This window comes from Haplochromis burtoni, unplaced genomic scaffold (genome assembly GCF_018398535.1).
Source record: "Haplochromis burtoni strain Fernald_Lab_line unplaced genomic scaffold, NCSU_Asbu1 Contig_64, whole genome shotgun sequence".
NCBI classification, from domain to species: Eukaryota; Metazoa; Chordata; class Actinopteri; order Cichliformes; family Cichlidae; genus Haplochromis; species Haplochromis burtoni.
Window position 1 is genome coordinate 1,793,367 of NW_024582425.1, and position 12,331 is coordinate 1,805,697.

General features: G+C 42.4%; 1 protein-coding gene across 1 annotated transcript in view; it reads left to right on the forward strand.

Annotated features, from left to right (window-relative positions):
- LOC102309498 (inactive phospholipase C-like protein 2) overlaps window positions 1-11,672 on the forward strand; it is a gene marked incomplete at its 5' end in the record, with an annotated part of 48,902 nt that extends 37,230 nt beyond the window's left edge. The window contains 3 exon segments of the mRNA XM_014334019.2: window positions 3,897-3,972; window positions 8,997-9,106; window positions 10,631-11,672. Coding sequence (XP_014189505.1) covers window positions 3,897-3,972; window positions 8,997-9,106; window positions 10,631-10,834 — 390 coding nt within the window. The 3' untranslated portion in view covers window positions 10,835-11,672.
- Between the last annotated feature and the right edge of the window lie 659 nt (window positions 11,673-12,331).

Genomic DNA, 12,331 nt, shown 5'->3' on the forward strand with positions numbered 1-12,331 from the left:
GAACAAGGAGGCAAAAGCACAGCAACAAGAGAAACAATTTTGTCTCTGATTTGAAAACTTAATAAACACATAGATTAGGTATGAACATTCAAGAAAAGAAAGTCCAAAATCTTTTTTTAAACCAGGCTGTAAATATGATTTTTACTGCTGGAAAGATGGACGTGTTAATACAAGACTGGCTTACCTACTAGTCCCATGTGGCCATTAGAGAAACTACAGTTCTTGGCTCTTTTGTCTTTAGGTTCAACTCTGGATTCAAAGAATACACCTGTGCATTTGCATTATTTGTTATCCAAATGATACATTATGCATTAAACTAAAAAAATGGAAATGGCAAAAGCTTCATACCTTGCAACTCAAGGACGAACATAGGAAAAGGACTCTGATGCAGACCGATTAAGGTGACCCCTCTGCTCTATTCAGACATGAGAACGGAAAGCTAGGTAATTGGCCCTGATGGAAGGAGCGCCAGGAAAATTGAGTTGGAGAGGAAGAAAGAAGAAAATGACGGGTGTTTGGGGACTAAAATCAAATAAATTAAGATCAAGGGCTTAAGTGGTGTGAAGCTGCAGGCCTTGATCATCAGCAGAGTGCCAGAAGTGATGGCAAGCAGAAAGGTGTGGCGGCAAAAGATGAGCTGACAAGTGCATACGCGTAAGAAAAAGAGGGAGTGCAACCTTAAAATAATGTTAAATAATGTATGAATAAGTACAATTAGAAATTCTGGTAGTGTGTCAAAATCCACCGCAGGGAGTAGCCAGGCTTTCAGCTCCTGATTGGCAAAAATAGAATGTGGGTCTCAATGCTGCCCATTTGTGTGCTAAGAGAAAAAGCTGGAGAGACTCGGTAGTATGCCAGCTCGAGCTCTTAGGTAATATGGTCCGATTTCTGTTTGTACTCGCAACAGATTAACTAAGGGCACAGAGTGTGGATGGAGAAAATACAAAGTCTTTGAAACACTGAACCGAGGGGACTTCAAAACCCATATGTTAGGCTTTTATTGGGGAATAAACTTTGTTCTAGAATGGTTCTGCTAAGATGTCTGTTATCTGCAGTTCAACCGCATACATCAAACAAGACTCATTAACACAATATTTTTAATAACATTAAAGTTGTTGTTCACAATATATTCTCTTTTTAGTTTTAGTTTGCAGAAATGTATCATTAAACTAACGTCACCTTGAAAATAAAAGACCATTTGTGTCTTTGTTAATGTGGGCGGTAATAATAATAATAACAACGGCCATAACATTTAGAGGATGCAGTTTAGTGTGCAAATAGGGAGCAGTCCACCCACTTACCTTACTAGAATATGCCTTTAAAGACGCTTGATTTGCTGTGTCTGCCACCAAGACAGTAATTTCTTTACCCATCAGGAAAGTAATCACAGTGTGTGAGGCAGCTCTAAGTGCCGCAACTGCAGCTGCAGAGTGAGACAAACAGCCACAGTCACTTAGTCATGACTGCCTGTAGAAGAACATGGTGAGTCACCATATGGGTTTGTGCAACGGTGTCTGTCCCCCATACTGAGCACAGTACGGTATCAGGCAATGACTCTGCATAGTCATGCTTCGGGGGGAAAAAGGCTGCACGTTCATATTTATCTTCAGAAAACGTCTGCTGTGTTCTCACTTATTTTCTTAGAGTGCGTTAGAAAGAATAGCAGCTCAGGCCGTGACAAGTCTGTCGACATGCTCATAAAGGATAAGGCTGGCATTATTTCATATTTTCCTTATTAACACATCTGAAAAGACCAAAACGGTAGGAACAAACAAAGCTCTCTAATTTCATGGATTATACACCCTCGATTCCTTTCCTTGTATCCTTCTCGTGCATCTTAGTCCCTCCTACCAGAGATGCGAGGAGAGAAGAATCGAGGCAACGGGGATTCAACAAAATGAGACATCCTCGCCTCTCAGCCATCAAAGCTGGCACAGCAGCAACATAAATTTTGTTGTAGTCCAGCTACTGCTGTATTTTATTGATTCAGATATGTGATCACATGATGCAATTCACACCATGGTGCAATGTAACAAGGTAGGCTATCATGCAGGCGATTAACCAAATTGCAAATAACTGAAACAGCATGCGAGTGCAAAGATCTAGTTGTTTGTGGCGTCGTCGTGTCACCTGTGTTTGTATAGGTCAGCTGCGTGCCACGCCTTTTACATTCTGATGGTAAAATCGCTTCCGTGCATCCTCGAGTATTACTCCTCTCTCCTGTGTCCTTGAGAAGTATGTTAGAAATGAAGGCATCCTTCAATGTGGTGTCCAGTGATGGATTTTGGAGTCACAGGCAGGAGGACAGAGAAGATTGCGAGGCACCAAATAGAGAAATGAGAAAAGCCTAATGTGCTTCTGGAAGGAAGATATATGGTAGTAAAATGTACCATAGTTTTGATTTTGTTTAAAGAGACAGCTTTATTAAATACAAACCAGACCTGTCGCACTTTTTCAAATTCTCCCTACGTATCTTTTGTCACTCGGCAACAAAGTTCAGTTGCGGATAGAAATTTTGATGTCTGCTAAGTAACGTATGGTCGGCGTATGCTGAACATGACACGCGAAGCAGACACAAACAGAATACGTAATATTGCATTGCAGGATGATGATGAGATGAAGATAATATACACGAAAATCCAAAGAACTGTTAATCATCAGTGTATGTGTGATAATATTCGTGCAAAGTTTTGTTCAGATTAAGCACCAGTTAAGGACGAGGTGGGACTGCGTCATTACAGTAAGACTGTCAGAGTAGTGAAGTACAGCCTCTGTTGGATTAAGTACTATATATTTTCCCCTCTATCGCTCTCTATACGGGCCTCCCTGATTTCCCTCTTCTCTGGGATCTGGCTGGCAGGCTCCAAAGATTGATGTTGGGGCCACAGTGATGCTTGTTTTTGGCTTTGTCTCTCCGATCTCTGCAATAAAACACTGTTCATCATTCCTTAATTTCCATCTTGGCAGCTGAGCCGGGCCGCCTGGCTTCGCGGCACAACCTCTATATGCTTAAATCACACCGGGAGTGAACAAGTCAATTACGACCATGCTGCACCAGTAACCTACAGACACTTAATTGAAATCAAAAGCGCAGTAACATTAGGGTATAAATAGCATCCCCATCAGATGAAAAAAATGAAGCTATTACTAAAATAATTGTGGCAAAAGATCCAGATGGTCTGCCAGGCACCCTGTTTACTCCATGCTTATTTACCCCGGTCTCTGACAGCCTACATATGCACCATTAACCTCCTGAAACAACATGCTGCTGCCGTCTTCCTTGTGTTAAAAAAATGTTTTCGTTATTTCTTTTTTTTTGTTTGTTTACTGTTAGGAAGAAGCAGCGCTGGCATTTAATATGTAAATGGATTGCCACAAGAGTTTCAACAGTCTGCAGGTCAGCAGAGTTTGTGCACTCAATTAGAGGTGCGCATAAGACCAGAGGAGCTAAACTTAGCATCTGTCGCAGCTGCAGCTTCACAGAGAACACAGTAATGGTGTTGCTGCTTGAGAATGACTGACATGTTTTTAATTGAAATGACCTTAATTATCAGCACTTCCTTTGAAAAAAATACTTTCCAACCAAAGTCAGATTTGCACATATATATTTTTCTCATTTAAAACAGGACACTGGTGGTGTTTCAGGGAAGAAAAGTAACTTTTAATAAACAACCTAATTGCTTGTGTCTCCTACCCTCTAATTTTGGCTTTCAAAAATGCAATTTAGCAGCCTGGCCCACTCACATCCCCTGTAATAACAACTTGTTTTCTAAGCACTCCCTGGATAGAAGCTGCCTGCTAGCAGACAGACTGCTTCCTGCTTTGTTGTGGGATGCTAGTTTTGGTGATGTGGAAACTAAATGCAAATGTGAGCAAATATGTTTGTGTGCTTTCAGGTAATCCAGACCAGCAAGACGCTGCTAGAGAGCTCAGAGGGGGTGTACGAGAGAATCCTACAAACCCAAAAAGCAGGTAAGATACAGTCACACAGGAGAGGAGGAAAACCCTTAAAAGGCAGAATTTCCTGACACCACTAATCAGCATCTGAGTGTTTGCCTGTGGCCGCATGTCTCCTCTGAAGCCACAGAGGTGACATGGGATCAGTCAATATGAATTAATTAGAATTTTCTTATTTGCATAAGTGGAATTACCATTTGATTCATGTTCATTAATGTGATCCAGTCACTGTTTCTCTTTGAAAAGCTGCCATTCAAATAGAGGTGTTTAATTCACACCTGTAAGAGCCTCTGTCCTGTATTCTAATTACATGGTTCGAGACTGAGTGACGAGTGAAATGGGGGAAGACTGTGAAGTTAATAGATGGCAATCTATCCACACACACGCCATTCAGTACCAGTTAGAGCTCCATGCATTTATGGAGCCTTGGCCTGCCAGCCGATTGTAACATTTCGACTTTGTGTCAATAAGGGAAAAGCAAATCCATTCAAGTTTGGTCATCCTCATAGGTCACTGGATTTAAGATGCAGCACACAGATGGGCTCTGGAGGCACCGTTTCTTCTTGAGTCTGTGTTAATGATTGAAGAGGACTGCCTTTTTTATTTTAGGGCCGTTCTTGTTTCATGAAGCAGCTACAGCAGTGAACCAAAAATATGGGTAAAACCTCTTAATTTTGAAGCTAATGTGATTCATATTGTAGCACTTTCTCGCAATGAATCCTGTCTAAGTAGTCTAGAGGGCTAATTTAACATTGAGCAAGCCTGCTGGAAACGCTTAGTGAGAATGGAAGGGCGCAGAGATGGACCATCATTACCACAGCTCAGCTTTATTGGCTTTCAGATGGGTGACTTATAAAATATTCATTGTCTATTGTCTTGCTGCATCAGAGAGGATGACGACTGTGCCTTTTTAAGCAATGTGAATCAAAGGCATTTTGGTGTTTTTCGTTTCAACCACCTTCCAGACCTTAACAATTACCAGCCAGTGGCTTTGGGCTAAAGATGTACTTGAACTTACTGACATCAGAAAGATCCCCCAAAGCCTTTGAATTTTTATTTAGAGCATTTTCTGTTTGGCTCCAAATTGGACTGTAGCATGCACAATTCAGAACAGCTTCTGTCCTAAATGCATGACCTGTTTGTGTCCCTCAGCCGTAATAACACCCTGTGATCTGTACGGCCTTCATTGTACACATCAAAAGGCGTCCTTTTTTTCCGTCTTTTTTGGCTTTTCTTTGTCTGCAGTTTGCAAATTTAGACTATGACGTTACTGTTACCGGCTTACCACAGTGAGATTACATGTGCCAGCTGTTGTGTTGCTTATCTTCCATGTAAAGTAGTTAAAAAGATAAAAGCCTGAAAAAGATGCCTGCCAGGCATTATTAGATCATTTTTACCTCACAAAATTGCATTTCATTATCAGTTCTGTTGTGTTCCGGGGCAGATGCTTGATCTTGATTTGTTACTGATTTAGAGGAGATTTAAAAAGTGGCTATTATCATATAATTGAATATGCTAGTATGCCTGCGCAGGTTACCAAACTGAGTTTTGAATTAACCACATTTTAGTGGTAAAGAACAGCGCATCACTCTTGTTGAGCTCTCACCTCTTTAGTGCAGCCTGGCTCATAGCAGATAACTAGCTATTATGATCCAGTTAAGTTGTAAAGTGTTGTAGGCAGACACAGACTGAGTGTGGCATGTGAACAGTTCACTAGTCGATTAAATGTTATACACTACAGTCAGTTAAACTCTTTAATTAAAGCTGGCACACCTCCACCTCCAGAATATCTTTTTAAAAAAAATGGACCCTCAGAGTTGTTTGAGGGTGGAAAACTGTCTACAGTGGTCGACTGTAAACATGTTTTGGAGATGTTGGAGATTTTTTACGTGGGACTGTACAGATCAAAGATGCTTTTGTTTCCTTGCATTTTACAAATTTAGAGCATGACAAGAATTGACTGCTTTTCAAAGCCAGCCTCAAGTGGCCACTAGGGGAACTGGAGGTATTGGCGCTGTTTTGGCTGCAGAAGTTGCTCCTCGGTCCGACCTGACAAATGCAGCAAATGCGAGCGTTTCCTGGTTCAGCTGCGTTGAACTGCATGGCCTGTGTGGAATACATTTCGACCAATAGAAACGCCGAACGACATGAAACAGCATATATTACACATGAAAACCATGAGCTGCCTCAAAAATGTAGGCAGGGTGCAGCGGCCAACCTCCTGTGTGGAAGGGCGTATTAGGACACTTTAAATGAAACCATAGTCCAACAAACGAGTAAGACGGGAGTACAAATTTAAGAAGACAAACATATTTTTTTATTTCAAAAGCTTCCAGAGAAGCATGATGGGGACTTAAATCTCAAAGCATATTTATATATGATTATCCAAAATCAACTGGAGAAAATTAAACAACCAACAATTGCAAACTAGGACACAACAGATGGCAAACTGATGAACTTGAACATTGATTTATTTTCCATCCCAAACTGACATAATTCTATCCCAGCGGTGCATGCAGCATGGTTTTGTGCATCTGTTGAGTAGAAACTGGGTCAGTATAAACCCAATTCCCCCTTTATAGAAAGCAGAATGTTTCAGCAGGAGCAGCTATTAAAGCTGTGAATAATCCATCACATCAGCTCAGACGAAGGAGAAGAGAGAGAGAAAAAAAATGGACGTAGGTGGTGTCGGCGAACTCAGTCAGGTGTTTGCAGCTCAAACAGGGATGTCACCTCCCTCACCCGATACTCACTTAGGTTCCAATTAACATTTGGGGGAGCTGGATGGCCAAAGCTGCTGCAGACTAACATGATCAGCACAGAAGATGTTCTTTTAAATGCCAAGTTCAAAATTACAGTATTCAGTGCAAAGTGGAGCCACTGTGACATTTGGCAGGATTACAAGATAACATGACAGATTCTCAAAAATCAAATTGTCTAAAACAATCTTGTCCCTTTAAGCTTTCTTTAATCCGTTTGTAGAGCAGTGGATATTTTAAGGATATAATAACCATTACTTTGATTCTTTTCATTTTCTGGCTAATTATCTGCTTGTCAGCTTTTCTACTTTAAGATGTAGATTTCTGAACATTTCTACATAGAGTCCTACCTAGAGCACTCCAGGACATCCTGGAGGCTCTGTGTCTCTTGGCAGGCTTGGGAACGTCTCAGTGTCCTGTGAAAGTGCTGTTGGATATAGTGGGAAGAGGGAGGTCAGGTGTCTCTGCTTAGACTGCTGCCCCTGTGACCCAGACCTGGATAATTGCTTAATCTGGATTTGTACTCCATGTCTGATAAAATTAGGTTTTAGTGGCATGTGTGGTATAAGTAGATATGATCCTGTCTTGCTGAAAGAATTATGAATTTAACCTATTGAAAAATTCAGGTCATGCTGCGATCCTTCACATTACGCCTCAGCCTTCTCGAAGCGGGCTTTACTGTACAGTTGCCGTCTTGCAGCATTACCTCAGAGATTAGAGTCTCAAATGCTTTGCTAAGAACGAGCTTTCCCCTTTCTTGCCTGCCAGACTCCATAAAACGTTGCTAGGCAACCTTCAGTGTAAGTTAAGTGTGTGTGCGACGTGCACCTTCTTCAGCACCGTCATGGTTCACGTGCACAGCAGCAGCAGCTCTGTAGTTACAGTAGTGACCTGGAATTAAACAGATGTCATTTCACATTCGATTATAGCAAAGAAAATGGTGGGGAAAATACAAAAAAAACAACTTGGGAGCGGTGACGTGACATCTGCTACAAATATGATAAATGTGTCACAACTGACTGAGTCCCGTCAGCTTCCTGAGGTTGTATTCATGCCAGAAGTCTGGTGACAGACGCAAATCCTCAGCTGAGTGGCTCCAAAACAGCCCAGCACCACACACCTATAATGGAGATTTCACACAAATGGGGGGGGGTTGTTGTCTCTCGCTCTCTCTCTCTCTCTCTCTCTCTCGTGCACACCATGTTTCCATGGCAACAGCACTGACAGGAACTACGACTGGCTCAAGCTGTTATCAGAGATTCAAGCGGAAATGTATGTGGAGTTTCCAGTGCAGAGATGTTACGCAGTCATGGAGTCTCTGCTCTGTCTGCCTTTGGTTTATGGTTCTCAGGCTGAAGTTTCCTGTTGCTGCCCTGCTAAGCAAAGTCAACTTTAAACATGTCCTTAGTCGGACTCAGTCATGCAGAGGAAGGAGGGGGAAAAAATAGGAGAGGAGGGAAGAGGTGGGAAAGCTCCTCAGGAGACAAATCCCTCCTCTGTTGGAGGCCGTGATGCTAATCCACAGTGAAAGAGCGTCGTGTCCGTCTCCCACTCTCTCTGTTTCTGGGTCTCTTTTATCCCACCTCACTGTTTCACTCCCCTCAGTTTTTTCTTTCCTTCTCCTCATCTGTACTCCTGTCCCTTAGCATCCCTGTATTAGGAGGGTTTACCCAGGATTTGCACACTAGTCACTGCATGATATAGATTTCCCATTGATGATGCTGAAGAGAGGCATAAAACAGTCCCCCGCTGACAGGGACATCCCAGTGAAAATCTATGTATAAACACTGTGTGGATTCTAATAAAACAAAGCAGTCCCAAGAAAAGTCGGATACATTTTCCTTCCGCGGTCAATGAAAAGCTGAAAAACAGACCACATTTTCCATCACATCTGCTTTCCACACGACTGTTAATATTTTCATGGCAGGCGCTTGAGTTTATGCTACAGGACAATCTCACCTGCTTTCCAGACCTGGTATGTATGTAACTGTGGCCACTGCGATCCATTATCACCTCGTATGCGTGCAGTGAGGAGACAGTAATGCTCTCCCACCTCCGGAGAGTCTCTGTACTTCCGCAGACTGAAGTTTTCTGCTGCTGGAGAAATGTGAATGTCGACAGTACATGCCAGGGTCTTTGCTTGCATGCGTTTCCTCACAGTGACAACAAGCCTAGCAAGCCTCGCATATCCCAGACTCCACTCTCGCAGCAGCTGTTCTTCTTTCCTAAACAAACACCGCACTGACTCGACACTCATTCTCGTCTGTTTCTCTCTCGCAGCTATGGAATTTCACGAGAACCTCCACGACCTGGCTGTGAAGGAAGGCTTGAAAGGCAGAAAGCTGCACAAGGCTGTGGAGAGCTTCACGTGGAACATCACCATTCTGAAGGTGAGATTTTCAGTCACATCACTTATAAGTCAAGCCAGTTTTATTAATGGAGGCCAATGCCACCACGTTGCTTAGAGGAGCTTTGCATAATAACCTTTATTTATCATACAATGGGCCCTGCTCGCTTCATCCTCTCACTTCGCTTTAAGCCACATTTCTTCTGATCCTTTTTGACATCATGACATCAGTTGGAAAAAAAAAGTGCCTGTAAGCAAGTGTTTAGAGGAGTCTTGAGATTTTCAGGACACAGGGATTGCTTGTATACGCTCAGCTTAACCTTTATCCTGCTACAATGGCATGTAGACTGTATACAAACGAAACAAAGGAAAGGAATAAATAGATACACCACAGTGAGCTGCATGATTTATGGCTAAAAGCACCGAGTGTGTTCCCTGCCACAGCACCAGGACCAGAGCTGATCGCTGTTAATCAATAAGGTGTTACAGTGCAGATCAAGTTTTGATCATAGTCAGCCTGACAAGTTAAACTAAAGTGCACGTTGATGATTGCAGCATCAGCTACTCTGACATTTAAAGGAAGTGACGACAGAGAAACGCCCCTCGTCTCGGCTGCTGGGAGGAAATCTGATTGTTGGTCAGGAAAATGATCTAGTCGGCCGTAAATGCTGCTTTAACAGTGACGTGTTCCACAATGATAAAGGCTCTCACGTATAAAAGAAACCTCATGTGACTTGTGTTTTAACCAACTTAAAATGAACTATTTAAGCCTGCTGTGGACTTTCAGTGTTAGAACTGCACAGATGTTCAGGTAATGTTGAAGCAATGAATACATGTTTAAGAAAAATAAAGTTAGAAGTAGAACTAGGTGTGAAAAACATTTCAAATTTCATTAAAAACTCAACTGTATGTTGTGCTTATAAAACCAACTGCAGTGAAATTAAAGTATACAGGAGACGTGTTCAGCTCTGCGACCTGTTCAGGGTCTGACTCTCGCCCAATGACAGCTGGGATAAGCTCCACCCTCTCTGTGACCTTGAATTAGACAAGCGTTTAAAAAGATGGACGGATGGATGATTCGTTACGTTTGTCACTACACAGCAGAGGCACGAGGACACTTTGTGGGACGTTAGTGAAACTGGAATGTTTATGGACTGTGAGTCAGTGACCTTCACAAAGCATTTGTAATAAACTTTTCGGAGCCAATAACATCTTAAATCTGACACTGACACAACTCTACAACACATTAATCTAAACACAGAGGTAAGAGCGATCAGCTCTGCAGCTTCCTCCCTGAGCCTGGTTCAACTAGAGGTCTTTAACCCCACTGTTCCCAAGTGCTGTTCATAGAGAATAGAAAATATATGCTAATAATATACCATCAAATATTTGGGGTGCTCTTTGATATTATATGGTTTTCTTTATTTTACAGTGTAACACCCCTTGAGATGTTTGTGTAGTGAATTAGCGTTGCACAAATGAAACTGAAAGAAGTTTTACAAGCTACAGTTTTTCCTGACACCCAATTTGCTGCTGTCTGACTCTGTGATCTGTGTTTACCTCTCAGGGCCAGGCGGATCTACTGAAGCATGCCCGAAGCGAAGTCCAGGAGAACCTCAAGCAGATCCACTATGCCGCGCTCACCTGTAAACTGACTAAAGGTAGCGCGGTGAGCGGTTCCTTCGGCTCTGAGTCCAAGAGCAGATGCAGCCTTGAGGCCATCCCGGAGAAGGCCGTCGCGGAGGAGGAGCTGACGGACGAGGACAACTAGACGCGCAGACCTGACGCCCACCTTCAGACCTCCCCTCTGTTCCTGCCTCCTGAGCTCAAAACCCAAAGCTTTGCTCCTTCACCAGTCTGTGTCTTTACCCAGACATCACTGCTCCGTGCACGCTAGTGTTTCCTCACATTCCATCACAAACATTCCTGCATCCCAAGCGCAGCTTTAACCTCTCTAACTTCAGCCATCAGTAAAACGCTGCTTTTCCAGGCACGAGCTCAGTTCACCAAACGGCTTCACTGCAAGTTAATTCAAGTCTAGATAACTGGCAAATTACTAATGGAGCATTTGCTGCACATGTGCCACCAAACCTTCCCAGTCATCAAGCTCAGATCTCTACATCCTCCACGCCACTGCACAAGTTTGCTGCCATTCGTCTAACCCCAACTCTTCTCCTGACTGAACCAGGAGAGATGAGTGAACTACCAGCCACCAGACTGTTTAAGACATTCAGCTGTTTGGAGACAGTGCACTTCTACTCAGCAGAACAGGTGTTAAGAAAAGATATGAAGGAAAAAAAGCCGCGGATTGTTGTAAGAGATTTCCTAAAGCACAATTTTCTGGATTTACTGTATGAATGTAACGGGACAGGAGGAACAACAAGCCGACGGGAGAAGTCAATAAATGGTAGACGAACACATGTGAATGGGAGTAAAGAGCTGTTTACAATACTGAACTTGTCCATGTTTTTGTCTGCCAAAACAGTATACTGTGTGTATATATGGAGTTTTCTGTTACCTTTTTTTCTGCAGAGTGCATCATTTTATTATTGTACACTTGGAAATACAAGATTTATTTTATAAAAGATATATGAATATGTCTGTGGAAATACAAAGTTTTATTTGTCTGTGGACATCTAGTAACGAGGTTTATCACGAGGAGAAGTGACCCGAGTTTTCCCGGTGGAGCGCGCCAACACGTCGAGACAGAAGGACGAATAAGAGAATGTATTCATACAGTTTTCTTTGGTGCAAACAACAACAAAGTCTCAAAATTCAGAACCAGCAACTGCACGGACGAAACCGGTGACTGGACGTTAATGCACTCAACAGCTCGCAGTTTTAATCACATTAGCGTTTCATTGGGGAATATATGGGGCTTTTATTTTTGGAGCATGCTCCTCCCACACGAGAGTGCTGAAACCTGTAATAAATATTAAAAAGATTAGATTTCTTCCAAGAAAAAAAAAAAGCCAAACCAATTCCACAGATATTCAAAATAAACCAAATGAGAAATCTGTTCTGGCTGTGGAAACAAAAGAAAACTCATCAGTCTGTTTTCTTGTAATTACTTGGTTTTGCTGAGCAGAATCATTGAATAGATCCTACAGGGACTCATCTCAAGGCTTCAAACACTGCCGCTCTCTAAGACACAGCTGAAGACACGCGTACAAGTTGACCTTTGGCCTCAGTGTCTTGGTGCAAAGGTCACAGTGATATTAAATGGACACAGTAGTACTCTTCAAAATTACAAATAAGTAATTTTGAA